This window comes from Pundamilia nyererei, unplaced genomic scaffold, assembly GCF_000239375.1.
Source record: "Pundamilia nyererei isolate P.nyererei 1_Seehausen unplaced genomic scaffold, PunNye1.0 scaffold00069, whole genome shotgun sequence".
Classification (NCBI taxonomy): Eukaryota; Metazoa; Chordata; class Actinopteri; order Cichliformes; family Cichlidae; genus Pundamilia; species Pundamilia nyererei.
Genome location: NW_005187470.1, coordinates 294,989 through 321,379, shown reverse-complemented (window position 1 = coordinate 321,379; position 26,391 = coordinate 294,989). Strand labels below are relative to the sequence as shown.

General features: G+C 43.7%; 1 protein-coding gene across 23 annotated transcripts in view; it reads left to right on the top strand.

The window, feature by feature from the left end:
• Positions 1-1,832: 1,832 nt before the first annotated feature.
• tcf7l2 (transcription factor 7 like 2) overlaps positions 1,833-26,391 on the top strand; it is an 87,157-nt gene continuing 62,598 nt past the window's right edge. For 9 of the 23 annotated variants that reach the window (XM_013911692.1, XM_013911687.1, XM_013911690.1 and 6 more), the window contains exons 1-3: positions 1,835-2,568; positions 2,769-2,835; positions 3,035-3,159. In XM_013911692.1, coding sequence (XP_013767146.1) covers positions 2,380-2,568; positions 2,769-2,835; positions 3,035-3,159 — 381 coding nt within the window. In that variant the 5' untranslated portion in view covers positions 1,835-2,379. Of the gene's footprint in view, positions 2,569-2,768; positions 2,836-3,034; positions 3,160-26,391 lie in introns of all 23 variants that reach the window. The other 14 variants (XM_013911699.1, XM_013911693.1, XM_013911695.1 and 11 more) reach the window with 4 other exon arrangements.

The window sequence follows — 26,391 nt, the reverse complement described above, 5'->3', positions numbered from 1 at the left end:
CCATCATTCAAGGCAGCGGCGGCAGCAGCATAGCCTATCATTATGATATTAAAGGGTCCTGTAGATTAGAATCACCAGGGCGGCATCAGAGGCAGGTGTCCCCACGGCATGCATGATAACATGCTGCCAGCCCCCAGTAAACTCTCAGGTACCTGCTGAGGCAATCCGGGGAGAGGCCAGCTTGGATCTCCTCTGCTTTGGTCTGGTCTGTGTGGGCTCGGGTTTGGAGGGCCCCGAGCGGCAGGGTGCCTCTTCTTCTTCCACCGGCTGCCTAAACACAGACACACTGGATGAGAACCACAGACGGCAATGCCTTCCCCTTTTCCTCCTCGCCCCCTAACACTGCTGGCTGGGCTGCAGCCAGCTAACACAATCACAGCTTTCACCGCATCCAGATAAGGCACATCAGTGATCACCGAGCGGAATCGTCTGCTTTCATGGTGCTGCCTGGTCTAGGTGAGTCAGGCAGGCAGATTCACAGCACAGTGGTGCTACGCTGTGCACATAATTCCCCATCAGTTCTGTTTGACAACACTGCTGAGAGCAGATACAGAGGAATTAGCGTCATAATATTTGTTTTTATGCGTCTTAGAGCGTGATGACATGAAACAATATTTTTTTAATCAGCAATTCTGTGGCTTGTTTTTTTTTTTTTGATCTCACACTCTTTTATTTTTGCCTGAAAGGAGCCATGTTGCAACAGAGTGTAAGTGTCACCTGGATGTATGATGCAGCTCTGTTTCTTGCAGCTATATTTAAATTTTTTGTGCATGTGTGTGTGTGTTTGTGTGATTACTCCATCAAATATTGGCTGTAAGAGAAAATGCATTTCCTGCCTAATGAGGTTCACCTCCCCCTCCTACTCATTTACCAATATACATATATATATATATAGATATGTATATCTATATATTTATAGATATATATATAATATATAATATAATATAATTTCTTTTGTTATTTAACGCATACCCTTAATGAATCAATTTTATTTTGAGAAAACTGGTAAACATTTTTCTCTTTTTAAAAAAACATTTTTTATAATAATTTTATGCAATGGCTTTTAGATGATAAAATCTATAAAATCTAAAAAAAATATGTATATTGTCAAATTATAAGCAGTTCTCTCAACTTTCTTCCTAATATATGCATATGTGTAGTCTGCAGTATCATATAGCTGTCTGTGGTTGATTTTCTGCTAAATAAAACGCAGAATTGGAGCATCTAAATCTGCATCAGTTGTTTGTGTCCAGCCTGGGTGCTAAAAGAGAAGAGAGAAAGAGAAATAAATAAATATATGTAGTCAGTCTGTGCTGCCAGTGAGGAATTCAGGTTAGTCCCAAAGGACATCACACCTGTCAAGAAAGCAGGATGCAATAACACCCTCCATCCCAAAAAATAGATCTGAGGAAACATTATCTAATATGATGAAAAATAGATCTAAGGACCTGACAAAGCAGATAAAGTAGGAAAACAAGGTCGGAGTAATAGCTTTTATTCTGCCTTGATGGGCCTCTAGTAGTTAGTATGCAAACTAAGGACAGATCCAAAAGTAGGTTAGAGAATCTGAATGTGAAAGGATAGGATTGGAGGGGATAAAAAAATAAAACTTTAATTTCAGCTATGATCTTAACTTTATTTGGCCCTAGTGTGGCAGACTGGTCGGGAACAGAGGAGTCAAACTGGTTGCAAACAGCCTGAGGAAGTACCCTCTTTTCATTTTTTTATTTTCATTTTTTCTTCCTCCCCCCTCTGGGAGACCGCCCATATGTGCGTTTAATCCACATTTGCAAGCAACTCCTATCTTCCTCCTATTTTACCATCACTGTCCTGCTCCCAAACTGCCTTTTTCCTCCTCACATGCTTTTTTCACCGCAGTCGTCCGCCGGCTTCCTCCAGCCTCCATCTCTCACTCTCTCTCTCTCTCTCCCCTCCCTCCCTCTCTCTCTCTCCTTTTTTTTCCTCCTATTTATGAAAACGTCACTTCAAGTCCCTCCCTGTTTGAATCTCATTAGTTTCTTGTGTGTTTCTCCCTGTCAATAATCCTGAATCCAGACTCTCTCTATTTCCATCCCTCTCTATCTGTCAATCAGCGCCGCCTTTGAACTGAAAACCACTCCGACCAACTTCAACTCACTCAATCCGAGCGGCTCGGCTCCTTCTCCGGCTTCCTTTTTCTGCCAAGATTCCCTTCTTTTTTAGTTTTGTACCAACCGCCAGAGCTTTGGAAAACGCCAATACAGACCCCAAACTTAAACTCGGACTTTTCTAGATCACCGAGATCAAGGTTTTTTTTTAAAACTTTTTTTTTTTGGTTTTTTTGTGCCCCCTTGTCTCTTAAAAAAAAAAGAAAAGAGAAAAGATTTTTGCTCGGGAAAAATGCCGCAGCTCAACGGCGGTGGAGGGGACGATCTGGGCGCAAACGATGAAATGATTTCCTTCAAAGACGAAGGGGAGCAGGAAGAGAAAATTTCGGAGAACTCCTCGGCAGAAAGGGATTTAGCAGATGTCAAATCTTCTCTTGTAAACGAGTCGGAAACAAATCAGAACAGCTCGTCGGATTCAGAGGTGAGTTCAGTCTGTTTCTTCGCATGTTAGAGAAAAAAAAATCGGGGATCGATCGTCCCCCCGGCGCTGTTTTTAAGTTTAGGGGCCTACATTTACTAACACTGTAACAGCGGGTGGACTTGGAAAGAAAGTTAACTATCGCCCTTCACCGTCCGCTGTGCTAACTTTAACGCAATCCTTGTGTTTCATTGCATTTCAAGGCGGAAAGACGGCCTGCGCCTAGATCTGAAACTTTCAGAGACAAAACAAGGGAAAGTTTAGAGGAGGGTGAGTTTCTGCTTTATTGTTCACTCTTGTTTTTTATTTTATTTCTACCTACAACATGACATTATATGTGCCTGTGCCTCCGCCTTTTATTATGCAATTACAATTTTTTTGCAAAAAAAAAAAAAAGTTCTCAAGGCCACTTTATAAAAAAAGTTTTCTTCTCTCCCACAACCCCCTCTTCCCCCCCTCGCCATGTTAGCTGCGAAAAGGCAAGATGGAGGGCTGTTCAAGAGCCCACCGTACCCGGGCTATCCATTTATAATGATCCCCGATCTCACAAGCCCCTACCTTCCCAATGGATCACTTTCTCCAACAGCACGCACAGTAAGTTCATTTATTTACAGCTTGTATGTGCACACACACTCGTCACACACACACACACACACACACACACTGACTCCCCGGGTTAGGCGCCGAGGCAAAGGCAGACGCGGAGTGTTGTCACCCTGAAGTGCAGCCGATAAAAATGCAGTGCCAAGTTTTGCAAACTCCCCGTGAAGTGTACAGTACAATGGCGTGCATGCGTTCCCGCACGCGGCTCCCAGCCCGTTTGCCCTGGTCAGAAGCTAGCATGCTAACAGTGCTAAAGAGCTGGAAGTGGGTTAAAATAAAAGGAGAAAAGGAAAAACAGAAATAAGTAGGTTATTGTTATATGTCAGCTTTACGTGCACGGCATTTTTACCAATATTTTTAGCAACCTTTAAATCAAATGCACAAGCCCCTGTGAAAATTTTATTCTCCTTGTTATAATTTAATAATGATTATGACATTATTATTGTTGTTATTATCATTATTACTACTAAGGGTCTGCGTATTCTCCAGGCTTACAAGTGCATGTTTTTACTCTCCTGAATAATGCAGTTGGCTTGTGTTTGCACGGCCTCATCAAAAATGCCCTTTTTTCTAAATGCAACACCATGCATGAGCATTCAGGCCTTTATATAGCAGCTTTTCTGACACACTGTAAGCAGGGGAAAGCAGTGTAAAACCACACAAATAAAATCAATATGCAAATTGGGTTGGTTTTTTTTTGCAGAGGGATTTGCATGTGTCAAAACCTGTAAAGACACTATGTAAAAGATGCATGCGTGAAAGATTTCCCCCCTGAAACACCAAGTAGTGCATTTTTTTCTTTTTAATTTAATTTTTTACTTTTTCTAATTATTCTTTCAAATGCGTGTATATATATATATATATATATATTTCTATATGTTTGAATGTATGGTGTGATTTACTGATAGGAATTGTGCGAGACTGTGCTGTTTTGCATCTGCACTGCCTTTGCTCCCAGCGAGGAATCCATGGCAAACATGTGCCATGCAGTAAACCCATATTTATAAATAAATTCATGTTATTTATTTAAACACAATCAGCCATGCTGTAATTATGCCCACTTACTCATTTGCTCAGCACCTCGCCGGTCCCACTGGGCGATGGCAATCCTTAAGCAGCATAATTTTCTCAACCATGGGTGTTTTTTTTGTTTTTTTTTCCTTTTTCTTTGCCCCCCTATTTTAAACGGTTGCAATTACAAGTCTGCGCTTTAGGACCTGTCATCTCATTTTACAAGGTTAAGGCAAAGACCAGGCATTAGGAAATGTGACCCTCCAACACCCCCCCGCCGCCACCACCACCACCACCTCAGCTCTGCCTAACGAAACTGATATTTGTTACCTCTTTTTTTTTTTTGTGTTCTCCGCACACCTTGGAAATCAACGCACATCTGACACACAATGCCTTCTTTTGTGTTTGACACAAATTCTGCTTTTGAGTTCAACATGATCACCCATGGTTTCACATGAAATATTTCTTTTGCTGCTTACACAGGTTCTCTCTTTGCGTGCGTGCTTCTTTTGCACATAGGAGAACATTTTGCCATTCATTCTCTCTTAGTCAGCCAGCCTTTTTAACGCTGCTGGCTGGTATGTGGAATTAGTCACTCATTATTCTCATCAGCACTGACACAAACACACATTCACAACAACACGCATGATTTGAAGTGAAGCACTTCCTTGTTTCGATGGCAGAGTTTTGTAGTTTGCTGTCACACACTACTGTGTGTGGAGCGCTCGTTTCCTTGTGCTTATGCAGCAGTTAGAAAAGCAGTAAACTGTGTGGTATGGCTGGAGGATGCTGCGGCGAGACCGTATTGACCTTTGCCCTCTTAATGATGCCCTTGAAATACTATTCTCGGACATAATTGAGGAAAGGAAAGATTTTTAATTTTTTTTTAAAAATATATGCTCCCAGATTTATTTATTTATTTTTTTATCTGTTGTTTTCCTCTCTGTGCCGCTTTCCCTTATTTAAGGAAAAGTCATTACAAAATCTAAAAGAAGGAGGTGCTCGTTTGCAGATGATTAGGAAACCTTTATTACAGCTTAACCTACTGATGCACCTGGACGTGGTTTTTGACTTATGGTGGTCTTCCTACTGTACTGCCTCGGCCCCCTCTTGTCTGCAGCGCGCTGTGTGTCCAGCCATTAGCGCTTTGAAGTCAGCGGTCGCTGTAATATAAATCTATTAGACTTAAAGCTGGCATAAATAATTCACCTGGACATTGATTAGCTGTCTTGCTCCCTAACATGTCATGTAAGGCACTGAATATGACTGCTAGTATCATTAGAATGAGACTTTCTCCTTCATGGCATGAAAGGCTTTGATTCTCGCTGCTTTTACCTTCGCCTTTTTCTTTTTCTCCACTCGGTTTTGGTGATGCTGCGATGCTGGTTTTTCCTTTTGCCTTTTTAAAAATTATTTAAATGAATACAATTGATTGGAAGTCTTACAGGCTAAATTCTGATGGGTTTAAATGTTTCCCATCAGCTGGCGGTGATTCTGATCTCCCTGGATGTCTTAACTTGCTTCACTTATTTAGTGTTTGCATGACTTAAGGAGGGGAAAAAAAGATTTCTTGCATGTGGCTATTACGATAGTTTGTCTGACCTCTGGGAGTCATAACCAGTGAAAATTTGTTTTTCCTACCACCTAAGCCCAAGGAGGCTCACAATTTAGTATCATTTAGCAATTTGACATGACGCTGTGCCCGGGCTTTAAAAGCTTTCCTGCCCTCGTCTCCTCCTCTCCTTTCCCTGCCGTCTCCCTCCTCCCTAAACCTCACACAAAGGCCTACTGGATCACTCGGTGCAGGTTGAATTGCAGAAGTGGCCTGGCTAGTTCACCCTGGGTTTTCTATCTCCTTTCCCCCTGTTCCCTTTGCTCTCTTCCTTTCTTCCTCACTACCTTTTGTTTCCTGCCAATGCTAACACTAGGCTTTTTAAAAAAAGGCGGCGGGTTAACTCCCGGTGCTGTGGGCTAACATCTACACCTCAACAGGTCTGTGGATGCAGAGGCTGAGGGAGGGAGAATGGGATCTGGGCGGCCAGCTCCCCTGCATCGGGGCTGCTGGGCCGTAAATCCACTGGCTTTATTTACTGCCTCGCGGACTTATGAATGTTAAGATATTTGACGCCACCCCTGGCCCCATAATTCTCCAGGCCTGGAGACTTTTGGCGGAGGTTTTGAGTTTCGACGTATAATTACGAGCAGTTTAAAAAAGAACGAGAAAGTGCACGGGGTGGGGAGCAAAACGGGGGATGAAGACACAACACTGTGCATCCAATACTGTGTTTAGAGTGGGAAGGGAGGAAAATAAGAAAGACGCTCCGAGAACCCGTGATGATTCTACTACAGGGCGGTGAAAAGGCTTTGTGTGGTTGAAACAATAGTTTTCTCCCCTTTTTTTCCTCTTTTGTTTCATTCGTCTAGTCACGCCAGGACTGCTCATGTTGCCGCACATTCACCTATTTTTTAATAAAAAAAACATAAATCTACTTTGATACGGGGGCCGACTCGGTCTTTTGTCTTTTTTTATTTTATTTTTAAGGAAGAAATAATGGAGGATTTTCTGGTGAGATTATTATAATCAACACGCATAAGTGCACACCACCTCCTTTGTGCTCACGTGCACACATTGCTGTGGCCTGTTATCTGTTATAAATGACACAGACAGTATCTTTCCTAAACATGGCAGCAGCATAAGCATAACAATGGTATATCATATGGATTATGTGTGTTCGGCTGTTGTAAAATGGATTTAATTTTTTTGTGGCCGTGACAAGGGGGGGAAGATAGTTTAATGCGGATTTAAGGGATAGGGCCCACACCTTATCAAATTGGCTTTACATGTTAATAGGGCCTAATTGGTGTCTGTGGGGGGTTTGGTGGCACGACGTGGCCGCATTTTGTGCCTCAAGCTGCAGAATGCACTCCGAATTTAGTTGGAAGGTTGCGCTCCTTTTGTCTTGCAAATCACTTTTGTTTACAAAGTATGGCGGAAGCGGCTCCCGCTCACTCTCTCACTCACTCTCCCCCATCTCTCTCTTCCTCTTCTGCATCTACTCCCTCTTTTCCTCTCACTCGCTCTCCGCTGCTTCTCTCATCCTAGGCAAGGAGAGGGGGAAAAGGAAAAAAAGGTCCTTATTTTTCTTCGACTCAATAAACACTCATAAAAAAAAAAAGTACAATCTGCTTTGGATTTGAGGAGTTAAGTTAGAGAAAAGGGGGAGGCGGGGGTGGCTGGGAAGCAAAGTTTGGCACCATTAAACTAAAATTGGGGTCTGCTAGACATTAGCGGTGCACAGCACATTCTCAGAGCTTAATTAGTCCGAACTGTAATTGTTCATGGTCTGCCAATAGGAGTAATGCTCAGAAAAAGTGGAGTTGCACTAAATCGGCCCGGGGTTTTTAAAACAATAAATCACTCGCATATTTGTGCCGTGATTCAAATGGAGGCTCGACCTCTCCCATCTCGACATGTGGTAAATTGTAAAGTCAATGAATCGCAGATGTAGGGGTGGGGTGGGGGGATTGGTGATGGTGCTGAGGACTCAGAAAGAGAGCGAGAGAGAGGGAGTACAGTAAGGTTTTGTTAGTGCCTGGTGAATGAATGGAAAAGATTTGTGCAGTAAATATTTACCTTTTTATATATAAAATATAAAAAAAAAAATTCTCCCTGCTAGCGGGGCTTAATTGTCTAATGCTGATGATGTTGGCAGGCTGAGCCGTGTGAGAGCTTACGCGCTCGTCGATCTGTCACTCCGCTTGAAACACCACAGAGGCAGGAGGAAAAAAAAAATCAGTCAGTTTGTGGGGTGTGTTTCTAATCAGATTTTAAACTAGTGCGAAGGGAGTAGTGGTTCCCTGGTGGCAGTGTGAGCTGGGTTTGGGTGTAGCAGCTGCAGTAAAGTCTGGTTTGGAGCTGAACCTTTTTTTTTTTTTTAATTAAATCATTGACTTTATTGCTTTTAATGTAATAACAGCTAATCTGAGGCCTAATTTTGCCTTCGATGCGACATTATGCCTGTTAATCATTATCAATCTGGATATATATATGTATATGTTTATTTTTGCTTTTTATTCTTAAAAGTGAATTAATCCATTTATCCTAGTTTCCGTCAGTGAGCCACCAACACTCTGCTTTTCTGTGTCTGAGCAAAGAAAAAAAAAGGCATTAGTTAAGCAGCTGTGCACTGGGGTCCCTCTTACCCCAGCCCCCTGGTGTAACCCCCTTCCTCTCTCAGTTTACCCCCACCCATCCAGCCCCACCTCTTTCTCCAGTGCATTTCTATAGAGCTGAACACAAAGATACTACTGTACATCTGGAATGAAACTTGTGTCATCTGTTTAAATATATGCTAGCTCCACTCTTGGCCCACAGGGATTAGGGCTCCCTCAAACATGGAAATTAAATTATTGTGTGTGTGTGTGTGTCCATGTAGCCACACTTAAAATCTCTTAACTGTGTATGTTACCTTATTTTAGCTCAATGTACCCCGGTGAACAGCTCATCTTGCACATCCACAGCATTGTGGGCAAGTTCATGCTTAATATCAAAAGCAGTGTGGAGATATATGCTTGGGAAGCCAATATTTTCCCATTTTACTTCTTCCTCTTACAAAAATATTTGCACTGTTGGAATATGTTACCAACAATATACGCCAAGTTCCTTTAAAAAAAAAAAAAAGCAAAGAAAAACAAAAAACCTTTACTGTCTCTTTATGGATTTTAAATTACTGAGGAGCAGCAGGGTACAAATGCAGGTATTCCTAGGATGGAATGAACTTCTGAACTTATATGGAAGTGGCGATAAGATAATTAAAAGTGGTTGCTGGAAATTTTCTTAGCAGTGTTACTTTGCTGCATCCAGCAAAAGAAGATAAGGTTAAATGATTATTGATCGCATCTTTTTAGATATGAAGGTTATGGGTAGGGCTAGGATTAGCTGCTTTCAAGAGATGATTACCTAGAATTGGTATTTTTATTTTTTTCTATTTTTTAAAAGCGTCGTAATTACAAAAAACCACTGGAAATGTCACTTTTTAACAAGGCGGTGGATGCTGTGTATGTGCATCTAAGAAGGAAGCCACAGATTGTTTGGCATATTCCTTTTCCTCTAAGTTCATTCATAATGGGACCAGAGTGCTCCAGTAGTCAAATGAGTTCACCAGTAGCTGAGTGGGAGGGGAGGGAGGGGCTCAGAGAAAAGCGGGAAATGTGTGTTAGGCCTCTGCCTGTGTGTGTGTGTGTCAGTGAATTGGGACGGTGGGGGGGCCTGGGGGTCGACCGCACAAAAGCTGTCTGAATAGAGCGCATAATTGCTGTTAATGCCAGGGCAATGAGAGCAGCGACAGTTCCTGGCTAGATGTCCAAACAATAGTGCCCCTCGGCTTCACATTTATCTTCCCGTTTGGAGGAATGAAAAAAAAGGGGGGGGGGAGAGAGGAACACAGATTGGAACAGGAGAGTTTCAGTTTTCATTCACGCCTGACGAACAGGCATGTGTTCATGTGCGTGGTTCGCGTCTCTGAATAAACCCCCCTCCCGCCCCGCCGCCCTATCTCTCGGCCCAACCTCCACTCCACGTTTTCCCTTCGTGCTTCCCATTCTCGTCGTCATCAGAAAATATTTGCCTTAAAAGCTCTGGGTGAGAAGGCCGCCGTGACGCTGGGAGGAATTCTGGTTGCTGTCGACCTTCTGTTTGGATTGCGGCATGTGTTTGGGAGGGGTCAAAGTGCACTGGCGCTGACATGCTTTTCGTTGACGAAGGAGCTTCCCCTCTCACCCCCTTTTTCTTTCTGATGGGGAGTGCTTGAGTATCCATTGGAGGTTGTTTTTTTTTTTTTTTCGTAATTCCAGCTTGTGTGTGTGTGAATGCAGGGAGGAGGTGCCAAACTGCCATCACAGCTCCTAATGATCACGTTGGGCTAGATAATGACTAGCCGTGCCAGTGTGCAGTGAACACCTGTGGTACACCAGCCTTTTATGGATGTGGTACAATGTCCTGGAATGTACCACAGAAGAAGAATTTCATTCATTCATTCCAGTATCTGTTTTAAAAATACTTTCCTCACTTTTTCCTCACAAAAGTGGTGGCAGTGTGATTTAAATATTCACATCTAGATATTAAACATTAATTATACAAAAGTCTTTGTCCGGTGTTCATCCAGCCACGCGCAATATATTATGCAGATGGTTGTTTTTCTACCCAGTTTGTATCTGCAGCCTTAATGTAGTCAAGGGAATTTCAGTATGCAGATAATCTGTTCAAAATGGCTCAGATGGGAAGGAGGCACTTGTGTGTGCTAAACACATAATAGAGGAGTTTAAGGTGATAAAAGTCCAGTCAATGTATTTTTAATCTACTAATTAAACTTTTAATTGTAGCGGGATAAGCTCCAAGGAGCGTGTGTGCGTGTGATTATGTGTGTGTGTGTGTGTGTTTTGGAAGCGAAGCCGGTCCGCTAATGAGGTGATCGTCTGCTTGTTTTGTCGTCAGGAGGTGGTGGATTCATAACTCCCCGCAAAAGGTGAGGGAGGGTTTAAAAGTGCGAGCGAAATAAATGCATTTACTAATCTGCGGATTATGGCGGGATTTGTGTAAAAAAAAAAAAAAATGTTGGCAAGATTATTTTAAAATGCACAAGGCTAATAAAATGTAACCTCCATACCCTGCGATGTGGTGCAACTTTAGAGTCTTTTTCTTTTTTTTCTTTTTTTTAGCTAGTTGATGAAGCAATTCCAGTGGAAAACAGATTAAGAGTAAATTCCCATGTTAACTCTTTAACCAGCTGTTAGAAACCTATTTACACACAATAATAATACGCCTCTTTTAAAGAGACAGCTGTTGGCTTGCGTACAGCACTAGATAACATTTCATGAGAACAGCTTGTCACATCCACACACGGCCTGCACATGGGCACTGAATTGCCAGTCATTGTGCAGGTGATGATATTTGGAAGTGCATATATATATATATACATATAAACTTCTGCTTTTGACCAATTTTTAAATAATAAGATGGATTTTTAATTTTTATATGGCATAGCATATTTTTTCCCCATTATTTTCTTAATGGCTTCAGTTTTAAAAAAATAAATCCCCCCTCCCATCCCTTCTCTGGCATTCTCAGTATTATGTATTCATCCGGGCTCCAGTGAGAGGCCAGTGTGTCACCAGTGTTCAGGGTCAATTCCAAAAGTGCACAAATTGACTGGTGGAAGTGAATTGTCAATTGTCTTTCTCCCTCGAGGGGTCAGAGTGAATGGAGAGGCTTGTTTGGACAACTGTCCCGAGGTGAGATGTGTGGCCCTCTCTGTCCAGCCAGAGGGGATGGACTGATGAACGGACAAGAGAGCGGGGAAACGAATGAACAGCAGATAGGCAAGACGACGCTGTGGAGGTAGAAAACAATGCAGTCTCGTCCCCCTGAAATCACAGTTTTGATTGAGCGGATTTGGTTGGCAACTCTTGATGGTATCCAGTGGAGGCACTGACACAATAGGGAAGTAATTATCACAGTCTTCCTATAATAAAACCAACACTGAATGACGCCTGGTCTCTGTGTTAAATATTAAATCTATTCCCATAACTTAAATGTACATAGTTCTGCACAGATACTGAAAATCAGGTTATTCCAAAAGTTTATTTTTTAATTTTGATCCCAGTAAAACTCACTAAAGTCCACAATTCATTGATGGATCAACACGTAAGGCAAGTTATGTCTCTAACTATTTGGATAGTCATATGTATGACTTTTGCATGCTCTACTGTGTGGGTTAAATTGTTCCGCTAAAGCGGATCTTTACTGTGCGATTATTTCGAGAACTATTCATTTTATTCTTAGATGGAACCTAGTTTTAGTTTACTGTCCATTGGCATGCAAACCAAAGGTTCATTTTATAGATTAACTTTGAACCTGAAACCACCAGTTCAGCCATAATGAAAGTTGAGATTAGAGGCAGGCATTACTAAGCAGGTTTGGCCTTTGTGTCATGTGATGCACGTCACAGTGTACTTTAGAACCAGGAGGTGTTTTATCTTCACTTTACTGCCTCCTCTATCTTTATTGGCAGCCACACTTTGCATATTTCGTGTACCAATAAAGATAAATTTCCTGCTTTATCATTACAGATGGCGTCAAATGGTTAAGGTCTGGCTCGGCGATGTTATGATTTTAGCTCTCAGGGTGGTCAGCTAGGACTACAGCATTCAGCAGCATGGGGAGCATTTCTGGAAGATGCAACCTGTTTTGCATGTTGTATAAAAGCCCTTTGTCTGTTGTGGATGACCCTTGCTGTTGTAAGGCCTGTATCTGTCTCTGCTCAGGCAGGCAGGCAGGCCTGCAGTGAGGATGCAGCAGCTGGCCTGGGCCCAGGCACAGGAATGCTGTGTGTGCTGTTTAAACACTGGCTTGTCTCAGTGCAGGCCTAGAGGACTGGAGGGAAGGAAGTTGCAGCATGTTTACATAGCTGAATTGTCCGTTGCCCCCCCCCCCATGGCTGATACACTTCTGTTTAAACATCCACAAGTGTGGAGATGACCCCCGTTGATGCCGGTGTTCACAGCTCTGCCTTAACACTTACTTCTTTCTCTCTGAATGTGTGTGTGTGTGTGTGTGTGTGTGTGTGTGTGTGTGTGTGTGTGTGTGTGTGTGTGTGTGTGTGTGTGTGTGTGTGTGTGTGTGTGTGTGTGTGTGTGAACACTGAACACTCATAGCCAGTACTTTCTTCCCTGCTGTGGGTGTTTGCTGTTTTAACCTGGAGGCTTGGATAATAGATAAAAAGTGTTATAAGGGAGCATTTATCACACTGAGAATGGCAACAAGAAGAGATATTCAGACAGATGAAGCGATAGAGGGGAACCTCATTGCTTCAACCAAGGTCCTATCCAAGCAGGGAGCCAGCCATTGACATACGGTGGAATTGTCATCTAATTGTTGTTTGAATTACCTGTTATGATCCAATGACAAATCTCTCACACTCTTGCCATCAGAGCGGAAAATGCATCCGGGGATTGGCATGATCTTTGTGAGTGTGTAAACCTGGCTTCAACAAGATGGATAAATGCAATTACTGGACAGACCTGGAGAGGAGAAAATCCATTTAAAGCCCGTAAAGCTAAGCAGGGGCCGTGCTTAATTCATTTGGCCAATTTACGGGTGATGTACGAGTGTCAGGGCACATTAGTCAGGCGGGGGGAGAGGTGAGTGTATGCTGGCTCAATGGGTTGGGTGTATTTTCTTTCTTTTTTGGGGAGGGGGGGCTTTTTGGTAGCAGAGTCTCCTTGAGACCGGGTTCCATGCTTTCCTCCAGACAAAGCCAGTGGAGCCTGGACATGGAAATGACAAAAAGATGCACTGAGTGGGAGGGAAGCGGGATTGCTTTGCAAATGAGGTGGGGAAATGTTGCTTTGGTCTGCTGGGCAGCAGAGTGAGTACCGGCATGCTTTGCCATACCAAGAGCTCAATCAGGTGCTGTCAGCAACCCTCGCGTCCTACAAGTTAAACGACTGATTTTTATATAGAAGTGTAAACGCTTGTGAGCAGTGTTGTTGCCTAGTTTCTGTTTTTTTTTTAGTTTATTAATAGTGCCTTTGCAAACACTTTCGCAAACACTTTAATTTTAGTTAAAGATAATGAAGGAAGAGCAGACTAAAGCGTTAGAGGGCTCTGTTCATTTTGATCCCTGCTGACTTTGAAACTCTCTCTCAACTCTTTACTTTCAAAATGAGTTATAATTACATTGTTTATCTAGACTGCAACCGGTTCACCTGAGAAATCTTTGCTTTTGGCCTGTGCAGTGTTTGCCTCAGCCGCTGGCAGTCTCATCCGTGTTACTGTTATTATTTTATCCTGGAGGCACTTTAGTCTCCCAGTGCTTACATTTTTATTTCGTCTGTGCTTCTTGCGCCGCGTAGACCGACTTCTGTTTATCAACTCTTCCAGTGCATTGACATTAGACGTCTTTACTCTGCTTAGTCTGTTACGCAGCCATTGTCTTGGTGGAGCAAAACCACTCAACGGTTACACAAGCTGAGTGGTATGCAAAAACAGTGGTTAGAGCCTCGCCGGGCGGGTGAGAGGCGTTGAGGGAAGCTTTGGTTTACGGCTTCAAGCCGCAGCCTGAATCAGGGCAGGGTTAGCTATCAGACAGAGAGACATGTGAGGCTAAGACCTCTCTCACTATGATGCAGATGCTTTTTAAGTGGTTGGGATCACACTTAAGTGCCTCTTGGGTTAGTAGATTTGGATTGCCAGAGTGTATGTGTGTGCACTCGGTGTCAGGGAAAGTGTGCGTTAGCATATGTCACCTGACTGCCAGGCAGCCGGCCTCGGGAAACCAGAGTTAGTGTGAATGCCGGGGCTTGTCAAAGACAGGTGCCACCACTGCGGCCGATGCCTGCCATACAGCAGCTGGGAAAAGACTGCAAGGCCCACGGTCAAGTGTGGGCCATTGGGAGATCGCATCAGGCTAGAATTCCAGATCAGTGGGGGGTGAAATGGGCATGCCTCCCTGCAGTACTGTGGCTTCAAGGGTGATGTATGCATGGTGCATAGGCTTCTCCGTTCACTTTCTGCAGCCAACACTGTTTAAAGTAATGAAATAATTTGTAGGTCAAATTTCCACTTCCTTCAAACATGTCTGTTGCATTGCTCTTGATGATAATCTAACACCGAAAGACATGCAGTGGGTATTTGGGGTATAAATTTTGAGTTGCACATACTGGCTACCATCATGTCCCCTGCTCCTCAGCCCCTTCTGTAAATGTCTCTCGACTTCCTATAGCAATGTGAGGATTGGTGTAGTGTTGTGGTACAGTGGTGCAGCTTCTTTCCCGAGCATGGCAACTGGAAGCCTCCCCCCGTCGTCTCGGGGTATCGTGGGGTTGTGGATGTGCCTGGGAGTCATCACTGTAAGTCCTCTGAGCCTTCTGGGGGAAGTTTCACGGACCCTTTCTTCTCATTTTCTGCACTTGCTTTTGGGATGACTTTGAGTCCTGAAAACTCAAAATCCTGTGCTGTAAATATGCAGATGTAGTCATCGTTTTTCCCTGATCCGCCTGCTCGCTTCTTCCCAGATGCCTGCCTCCCCCGTCCTCATGGGAGAACAACTGCTGGTTGCCATCTATAGGCCAGTGGAATTCCTCACCCTGACTCAAGAATAATAATATAAAAAAAACGTGGAAGTTTTCTATATGCTCCTGCAGATCATTTTACAGCAGTGCCTCTCAACACAACTGTTCCTAGTTAGTGGAAACTTCCAGACTTATTACAGTCACCAACAGGGCAAATTTCTTCACTACCAGTGCTTGTACGTTTAATGCTACATGGCTTGGGGTGACGTTATTTAAGCCAATGAGCCAGTCTGTCCTTGTATGCTATGTTAAATTTAGAATTAAATGCTCAGCTGTAAATTATGTAGTCTCCTGGCATGAGACAAATAGTTTTGGTTTAATCTGACACCCACAGGCGTAAGCGGGAGTTACCCCAACTAGGCTGGAGAATTTATGATCATGCCGGCCAGAAGCCATACCTTTTTTGGCCCAGAACCAAAGTTTGGCAACCGAGTTTACATCAGTGGTTGCCATTGCACATTCAGAAATGATCTCAGTGAAAGCATTTTATGCATGACATTAATGAGGCCAGTCAGCACAGTTAATTTGCTGTTATTTAGCTCTGCGGTCGTGTTAAATCATAAACAGGCTGAGAGAGGCCTCACTGCTAACAGTAAGTGTTGAATAAGGGGTAAAACTCAGACCTGAACTTGAGGGGAATCTTGATTCTTGGCTAGGTAGCTCAGTTATTGGAGCTTCCTGGCCAGAAATTGAGATTCTGCGGTTTCAGACGCTGGGAAAGTTAACCTCTAATTGTTCGCAGAAGCTATTGGCAGGAGGAGCTAAGTGATGATGAGTGAGGCATCGACGGGGAACACGGGTTGGATGCTGAGATGAGACAGCTCACACTTGCCGGTCAGGGGTTTTGTTTTTTTTTCATTAGGAAAGAACTTGAGCCCAATGGGATTCTCCCCAATGACAAAATGGTAGTCCTAAAGGGGGAAAGAAATGAAGAAAACCCAGCTCTTTCTTTCTTGGCTCTGTTTTAAGAGACAGACACTTTGTTCACGTTTTAAATTGGCCTTGTCATGCGGTTTCCTCCACTGGGCTGCTGGGAGCTGACTGTTTCCACATAGGCCAATGTTCTGTACCAGTTTTGGTTTCGAGAAAAATAAGCGTCTGTTTTTTGTGGCACTGATCGCTGTCGTATTAAACTTGGGTTTTTTGTTGCTTTTTCCCCTCCCCAAAAGCTAACACAGCCGTGCTTGTATTCTTCACGCCTTATATATTTTTTTAGTATTATTATTATTATCTCAGTTGCAGTTGCTTAACAAGAGGCACATCAGCCTCTGTCCTAACACGGCCACGACCCTGTAACCTCACCCCCGACCCCTCTTCCCGCTTGTACTACAAATCTACTTTTTGTAGTGTTTTTCTGCGTGCCACATTTTCGCAAATAACATCAGTAATCATTCAATTGGGCATAAAGTAATTGAGAGGCGGCCTGCTTGCCATCTGTCTGGTGAGATTACTACTTTCTGTGTAATTAAACGTGTGACCTTGCGGCCATGGAGGGAGGTGCCAGCGGGCGAGCCACTGCCAAAGAGCCAGGCTGTCTTATTTGAAGTCAGAGGGAAGCTGTTGGTGAGGGTGGGAGGGAGGGAGAGTTGTGCGGTTTTAAAAGTTTAGCCCAGCTGCTAAAGATAGCACAGGTTGATGTGAGTTGAGCTTAAGCGGCAGCCTTTACATGGCTGCGTCCTGCGTGTGTCGAAGCCCAAGCCTCAGTCAATTTTGCAATTCTACAGGAGCCTTGTTGAAGTCAGCATGATCCCTGTGTGCATACAGTGTAACCAGGAGAGGATAGAAAAGCAGGGGTCAGAAAAGTGTGTATGTGTGTTTCTGTGTGTGCTTGTGGGGTCAGGATGGGCTGAATAGAGACTGCTGTTTTAACTCTGATTTTATGTGTGGTTTTGTTTGGACTCCTGAGGTTTGGTTTCCTTTGGACAGTGTCCAGAGACTACAAGGCCTGCTTCTCCTCAGCTTTCTTGTGAGGCCGACGTGAAGAGCCCTGCAAAGCCCTGTGATTGGATTTCAGCGCTGATCTGGTTGATTTGCGTTGTAAACAGGACATTAAAGACAGGGGAGATGGCGAACTAATGAGTCTTTGTGTCAGTGTGCATACTGCAAAAGGGTGCTTGTGTGGTTTTATCCTCTGCATCCTGCATCGCGGTGTCACACGCCCAGTTAAGAAGAGGAACTAAAACTCCTGTAGATCCCTGATGACATTCAGTATACTCATAGACGTATACATAAACACCAAATGCGCAACTGAAAGAGACATCGGCATGGTTTAGTCAGTGTGGGCTGGATGGTGTCTTGCAATACTTCCGCTCAGATCTGGAAAAAAGAAAAAGTCTCTCTTGTTCCCCCAAACAAAAATAACCGTTTTAATTACTATGGTTGTGCTATGGTGCAGCCACAGCATGGCTGGTGGGACCCAGCTGAGGTGGCACTTGCCACTGGGGATGGGGACAAGGTCTGGGCCGGCCTCCAGGGAAATTACAGGGTGGTGTGGAGGATGGGGGGGAACTGTATCCGTCCTCCAGTCCCTGCTGTCAACCCAGAGAGCTCCTGTTTGCAGCTAAGCGAGGCTCTCTCCGTTTCATCTTCACCCTCTGGAGATAATTGGAGTTGTACTGTGTGTAAACATGTTTTTGGTTTCAAAGATAAGTTTCAGTCTGAAGACCTGTATATCTGCCCGGCACGCAGGGGGGAGTTAAAAAAATCAGTTTTTAATTTTTTTTCTAAAAAAAGAGCAGCATTTTTAAACTGAACTTGATTCTTATTTTCTGTTTCTTACATTCTTCTTCTTCTGTTTTCTCCCTAACCTCTTCAGCCATCTCCCTTTTCTCTTTTTCCACTACCCCTCCCCTCTCTCAGTATGTGCTCTGATTACCTCTCCAAACTGGCAATAAGTTGATTGCTTTACAGAGATGATGTAAGCCTCTGCCCTAGGGTACATCAGGTTGGATTTCTCCCGCTTTATCTTGTAAAGCCTAAATTAACAGCTGGTTTGGTTGGAGTTCTCCTGGATCTGACTAAAGGATTAGGCTTGGTTCTCATGCGAGTCAATCCGGTTTGATTTATTGCAGGTCTATCAAAAAAGATCAATGGGAGTCCTTTTGAAAGTAAATCCTTAATCGCTCTTTGCACTTACGTGTCATCATTGTGAATTTTTTCCCTCCCCTCTGTTTCTTGCTCCCTTCTTTCTCACTCCCTAATTCTTATTCTTTCCTTACACCACTGCCTGTCTGTTTTTATTTTTTTATCTCCTCCTATACCCCACCCAACCCAATCTGCGGTAGCGTTTTGCACTTGTCGATGGTATCATGGTGAATTGCTGGATAGATTTTCTCTCTGTTCTCATTAGTTTTCCATCGGGGCAAATGCTCGCTTTTAAAGCCTCAGGTTGCGATTGCGAATGAAATATAGCCAGTATAGCTTGGTCTTAACCCAAACTTGCCCCAAGTTTTTTTCTGTATAAGACCCATCAGTCACCTTTGGCCATAAGTAACAAGGATGCTGAAGAAATCAGTGTTTGGTTCTCATATTCTCTTACCCATCTGGGGTTAAATTGGCCATAGATATAAAAGTGAATGACAGGTGATTTGGAAATTAAAGCTCAGTCGGACTATTAATCCCATTTGCATGTTATGGCTGCTGTTTGCATTTGGCACTTTTATTATATCTGACATTGCTGCCTGGTTCCAGCTAATCATCAATGCTTTTGGCTCATTAGTATCCAGGAACTGAAGATCAGAAACGCTTGAGATGTTTTTAACTCAAATAATGACGTATCATCCTTCACTTCCCCTTTGGATCTCTCCTGTCTCATGCTAGCGTTGAAACATTTGCTAAACTGAATGAATTAACTCAATCCTAGCTCTAATTATGGAGCACTGAATGCATTTTTCCTGCATATTCACATACGTCTGTGCTCACAAAATGATATGCGAGTCGAACAACACCCTGCAGCATGCGGCGTATTTTCTTCCACACTTACGTAAATGGACATGGCAGCTTCTGCTATTTTTCCGCCCAATCTCTCTCCTTCACTTTCCCTTATTTCCTCATTAACAGGGCTCGTTATGTATTATATATCATCCTCCTCCTCTTCTGCTAGGCTAATTTCCCCCTGCTCCGCCTCCATCGATGCCTTGGCTCTCTAGGAATCTGTATCTTGAAGGATGCAACCAGTATCACTGACAGGAAGACTAGATGGATTGGCAGACCCCTTTGATGGTGCCAGTGATATGTAGGCCTTCTCCTGGCCAACATTCACATTTATCTTGAGGATTTTCCATGTCTTTAAATACTTTTTTGCTCTGACGTATGACTGATGTGATCAGTGTCAAATTCAGGTGTATCTGCTTGGCATGCTCTGTGGCCTGGTTGGCTGTCAGACCTGGGTATGGAGGTGTGGGAGGGGCTCTAAATAAGGGAAGGGGGTGGGGGTGGAGGTGGGTGGGTGGGGGGAGTTGGGTGAGATCGACGGGATACGTGGGAAGGAAGGGCTTGCTGTCAGCCAGCTGGACCTCTTAATCCTACAGCCTTGGGGAAAGGGTGTGTGTGAGTGTGTGTGTGAGTGAGTGAGTGCGTGTGTATTGTGTTTGTCTCGTAGAGATTTGTCAATTTTAGCACACCTCTGCTCGACTCTTTGGCCCAGCTGAGCCCACAATCGCGCGTGCGTGCGTGCGTGTGTGTTTGGTAGTGTGTTGTGTGAGTGTCTCTGCTCCAGTGAGACACAACCAGGATTTCATGCACGCTGTGTTTACTGTAGTCTTCGCTTTAACAGCACACTGTATATTTATGTCAAGACGACACAGTCTCTCACCCCCTTGATGTTGGAGAGGAGCTGGTGGTTGGTGCAGGGTGGAAGTGTCTGTCTGTGTTTGTGCGCGTACACGCATGTGTGTGTTGAGGGTAATTTTTGTACCGTGTTGCTGGTTGAGGAGGAACCCGTGGATGGGGGTGGGGGGGGCAGGACACTGCCAGCGCCACTCACTCCAAGCCTTTATGCCCAGCCCTGCGAGCGTGAAGCATCTCTAAAACTTGTGCACGCGCGAGCTCCATCCCGCTCTACGTCATTTTGTAGCTCGCTGTCTGATTGCGTCACCCCCTTGTCATTCATTAGACACACAACGCGCTATTTAACCAAATTCCATGCAAGCTTCCTCTTTCCCGAGCACCCTCTCCTGCTCTCTCTGCCCCACTCTCTCTCTCTCTTTTGGCGTAGACTTTTGCATATATAACAGGCTGGCAGGCTAAGAGCTTGGGACTTCCCCACGCCACACTCCAAGCCTTTGATCCTTTGCTTTGGAGGTAACATCAAAAGGAGAGGCATAGAAAGGCAGCTACTACTGTGAAGTTCAATGTTCAACTTGATGGCTTGGCTGAGGGCTTTTTTCTCCCTCTCTCCTCCTCCTCCTCCCCTCCCGCTTCACCTCCCTCCTCCCACCGCTCCCTCGATCCCTTCGCTGTATCCCTCAGCTGACAAAAACACACAGTTTGTAGCCAAGGTTTTTTTTATTTATTTTTATTTTTTTATTTTTTTTATTTTAGTGCCTCTGACCTCACCTCCATAGAATGAGAATCTGACATAAAACAAGATCTCAACCCTATAAAGAAAACAAAAAAACTTAGCTGTAGAGAGGGTGTACACAAACATTCAGATGTTTCCTTTTTGACGCCGAGGTAAAAGGCGCTTTTCCAGCGCCAGGTCCTTCTTTTTCCTCTCAGTTTCTCCCACTGTCTGTGTGGGTAACATGCAGCAGCAGCATCCCTGTATTGCACCTTGTTGCGTCAATGCCGAGCTGGGCTCTTTGCTGCTAGGTTAAGCAGCAGGATGAGGGCAACATAGCGTATTGTTTTCTGCACACCCTCTTTTGAATGGATGCATCCTTAAGCTTGATTTAGGGTCAGTGCGAACTGCCTTTGGATAGCTTTGAAAACCACTCCCCTGCAACTTATAAACATTGGACAGTGGTTGTCAAAGTTGCCCATTTTGTGCAGTTTCTGCATCCACCACTGGCTTGCTCTCAGGACATGGGAGAACAGCCGGGCATTTTGCTTATTTTTTCGTCTTACAGCTGTTTCCTTTTGCCCTGCCTTTGCATGCGTCTGCCAGGGATGACTTTAAACACATTTGATTTCCAACAGCACGCCTTGAAAACTTGTTCTGAGAGGTTATAACCTGACCCTTATGCTCTACCTCACTTTTTCTTTCTGATTTGCAGAAAAAGAGAGTGCCAGAATAAGCTCAGAGGAGGAGAAAGACCTGTTTTCTGCTTCTTTCTTTTGGTTGTTTTGTTTTTTTCATCTTCTCCTTTGCAGCGTTGACATGTGAAGCGTGCAATCAGCCGTTCACGGAAAAAACAAACGATTTTCATAATGAACGTCTTAACCGAGTTTCTTATGCAAACTCTGTAAATTAAGGAAGAATCAGACGAGGCCGTGGCCTTCCAGGTCAAAAGCGGGCTTTTGCTGTGCTATTTGCAACTGTATTTAAATGACACAGACTTGATAAAGGCGATCTAGAAAGCTGAGATGCTTCACTAAATGCTTTTTCGTCCTTTATGAGCTTCGTTGTCTGACTGTGCCAATTAGCAAAGGCGTGTGGCCTGCTTTCCCTCTCCTCTTTTTCTCTTTTTCCCCCCTGTGCTCCATCTCTCTTTCTAGATAGATGCTTTCTCTATCATGCTCCTGCACACACACACCAAGCACACATTTGGTGTATCATTAGCTTAGTGTGCGGGGAGGCGTGCGAGCCTGGGCTCTCTCCTGCCTTATCTCCATGTCAATCACAGCGTGTGTGTGAACATCAGTTGTAATGATCTCCATCCAGCCTGTCGGTGCGTGTTAGCGCCTGGCTTCCCTCGCCCCCGGAGCAAGCCGTTCCCTAGCTAATAGATGCAAAATTAAGCTGATCAATAGATGGCCTCAGCTCATTATTGACACGTTATCGTGGTGTGGGATTTTTGTGTTTGTGTGTGTGTGAGAGTGTGTGTCCAGGGGTTTATATACAGTCAGAGATGCAAGACAGGATGAGCCCACCCCCAAAAAATTTAAAGTTAGCTTTCTTCTCCAAATGGCTCAGACCACTTTATCTCAGGCCTGCAATGATATTGCATTAAGCTAATTTATTCTTACTCTGTTTTATGCATTTTTTGGATGCTAAAGCCTCTACTCAAAGCGTAATCATCGGCTCAGTGGTAGGAAATGAGATGGAGACTTTGCAAAGCGCCATATTAAAGATTCATCAATAATTGGCATGTGTGCTGCTGTTTGTGTTGCGGGGGAGGAAGGTGGAGGGGGCTCTTATGGACAGATCAGCACGTGATTGAGCTAAGTGGTAATTAACCATGAGAGAGGTGTGTATGTTTTGGTGTGTGTGTGCACATCCTAGAAGATGTATGCGCTGTTGCGTGTCAGCGAAGGTGGGAATGCTGAGGGTAAGGTTGGCTGACAGAGTTGATTTGGAGGTGAGCGTTTGGGGCCATGTGGTCAGGTCATTGAGGGATGGGGTGTACGGAGGTGGCGAGGGGTGTGTGTGACACTAGCCCTAGTCACACAACCGCCTCCCCTGACCCTCTTCAAGTCTTATTGTCTCGGAAGCATCCCCCATTTTAATGAGCTCCAATAACCAAGTCCTTATTACTTATTTATTCATTAAGCCACCGTGGCAAAGCGGCAGTACCCCACTGTGTGTGCGTGCATGTAATTGCTCGTGTGCATTTGTCTTCCGTGCACAATATCATAGTAAATACCATGTTTCAATGGCAATAATAAGTTTGATTAAAGCTAATTGAACCTAAAATAGATTAGATGAAAGCTAATGATTTTCCCCGCTTGTTTGGGTTACGAATCTATAACCTGAAACCATATTTGAGATTTGAGTTGAAACCTTAAAATCCTGGGCTTTAGCTGTGCTGAGGGAGTATGTCTCATGAATATGGAGGCTGAACCGCTTCAAGGTGCGCAAGTGTGAAAGAGACATGAAACAGACTAAATGTTTGTTAGTTTCAGATGATTCTTTTGTGAGGATTAATTGCCTGTTGGTATGTGCGTGTGATGCCTTCAACATAATGCTTTGTGATTGATGAACGCGCGTAGGTGGAATTGTGTGATAGCGTGTAGTGTTTTCAGAATATCGGAAGTCTTTGTGAAGCCTGAGAGTGTACACACTCTCTCCCTCTGAGGCATGTTTCATAGCTTCCCTATATCCAGTCTGCCGTTTAACTAATTCATAGTGAACTCTCGAAGAACAAAACCAGACACCCAACATCAAGGGCAGCGTTCAGCTCTCCTCCAGCACAATACCAAATACAGCATTCTCCAGCAGAACGTGGGCGCTGCAATCAGCTTACTTTTCTCCCGTAGCAGAGCTCAGCTGCTGTTCACCTTTTTAACTCTCCCCTCTGCAACCTTAAGCCTGCTTCCTGCAAAGGTAACATATGAGTTGCCCAACCTCTTCTTCTCCTAGCTCCTGCCCTGGCCTTGCGTAAGGGGCTCAGACACACCCAGGCCTGCAGACATGCCCGTTCACCTCAAGCAGCTTCTCAGTAGGTCAGCGTGTATGAGACTTCAACTGGCAAGGCCCTCATTGTTTTGTCGGACCATTGGCCCCTTCTGCCACTGATCTTCAAGGGTCTTCAACGGATTACTATTAGAAAATGATGCTAAATAAGTTACAAAGAAATCCTGGTTACTGGAACTATCTAGACTAAGTTAATATTTACACTGGGTGTTTACATGGGTTTCAGCGAGGTTATGTTGTCTTAGGTTTATTCACAGAGCTGTGTTTTGGTAACTGGACTGTTTTGAAGTTAAAGACATTTAGCCTTAGTCTTGTCACTTGTTGGCTTGTGAAGTCCAGTTTGTATGAATCTCGGCCTCTTGGTCTGCTGGAGCCTGAAGTGAACATATCTTGTAAGTGTGGGGAATAAATTTATGTGGCGATATTGTATCGATACAGAGACAACAAATATCGATATTTCTTAAAATATATTAAAACACTATGGGAATACTAAGGACAGAAAGACTGTTGCCATCTGTCTGATTGAGTTTTTGTCAGCGAGCACAACTCAAGGGGACTCGACTCAGCTGGCTTCCAGCTGGTTGTATTCTTGTTATATTCTTTTAGAATAAAAGTGTAATACTAAAATATGAATTTCTGTCCTTTTAAACAGCTACAAATGTGTGATTTTCGCAGATTTCAACAATTCAGTTGTAGACTGATAGCAGACTGACTCCATCTTATGGCAACATTTCTGGCAGGGTTGAGTGACAGTGTTGGTATGCTTGATAAATGACAAAGTTGGATTGTTTAGTTGTTGTTATTTTTTAACAAGAAGTTTAGCTTTGAAGAAATAATTTAAAATTGATAAAAGGCGATAAACAGCTATATACGTATTACAAAACTCAGCTAAATGTTAAAGGGAAACAACCCAGTTTGCTTGCCAACCAAATGTGTTAACCACTACACTTTGGAACCTGTATGTTTTTGCTGTAAAGTTGAGCATCTTAACTTTGGAGTCTTCGGAGCTTGGATCCAGCCTCAAGAAGCCATTCAAGGAAATCCAGTTTTCCCCACTTACGTGTTTGTTAGTTTCATTTTTTTTCGCTGCTTTGCTAGTTGATTCATCAGACATCCAAGATTATTTGATCTTCAGCTTTCAGGAGAACACAAACCTGTAATTCCAGTTACCTTTGACTTTGTACATCTGATATGCCATTACACTGTTGGCTAATGTGGAGGGACTTGTTCATCGTGTTGATCTGATAGGGCGCCCGTCGTTTGCTGTTGAGGTACAAAAAAACCATGCTTGACGTATACTGCCTAAACTGAGCATTAAGGTATTCTTTCAGCTTCTACGGTGTGAACTCTAGAAGATATCAGTTCTTTCTAGTCTGCCTGAATATCCCACTCTGTTAATTGATTAATTTAACAACCCTAATAGGAGAAAGTAAAATAAATCAATTACGATTCATTCACTGAAATAATCAGAGCTTCCAGGCTCATAACAGTTTGTTACCCCAGTGAGTCTGGAAGTCAATGAAAGCACCCTAGAGCCTATTTGTGTCCAAGCAAAGGAAACGAAAAGAAGTGGAAGAGTCACTGAGAAAGATGAGCAGCAGGAGGAACACCTGAAAGAAAAGGCATTCTGTCGCAGAGCTGGATGCTAAAGGTGCCAGAGTACCTGTTCATTAACTGGCCCGATGGAAGACTAGCCATCTCCTGCTGGCCTTCACCCTTCATGCCACTATTTATAGAGCAGCCAAGAGATACTCTTAATGACACAGGACAGTGTTAACTTGGGGGGAGGGGGTGCAAAAGTCAGAAATGGAACGGTGTTTACTTTCTGAGAAGAGCTGAGAAGTTGGCGTATTTTAGAATGCTGTCATATCATCCTCACACTTCCTTTGAGAACTTTATAGTTTCATCCAGGTAGTGTTCGTGGCACACTTTCCCCATCTAATTAATTGAATGAAGTGAATGTAACTATATTTTCTAGTCTTTTTCTTATGTCTTCTCCTTGTTTTTTCCACTTGGAAAAATATGTCTTCTGTGGCTTGTGCAATCCTTTGAAACTCTGGTCAGTCAGCTGGTGTTTGAACAGCACATTTGTCCACACCTGCTAAGCAAACAGTGATGGAGCATAGCCATACTTATCGCGTGACCCAGTGTTTAAAAAGAGTGAAACAAACTTCCAGGACGGACCTGATAAAAAGAAAAAAAAGACGAAGAAGAAGTGTTCATGGACAAAAAAAAAAAGAGTGTTAAAAGCTGAGAAATGCTCCCCCTTTTTCCATCATAGACTACAGTGCTTTCTGAACTAATATAGAACAATAGTAGTTTCTCGTTTCTACAGCTTCATTGTAAACGGTGAGCAAAGTCTGAGCTGGGTAGAGAGGCAGGAGAGGTCATGTGCACATTCTACCCTTGTGGGAAAAAAGGCTTATATGAAAGTGTCAGGGCGAGTTTTTCTGCAAGAAAGAAAGCGAGTGAGAGAGAGAAAGAAAGAGGAGGGGAGTTTGAGGTTTAGGTGGAGATTGTTGGCAAAGGGGGTAGGAGGTAAGGAGAGGAGAAGGGAGGTTTTGGAT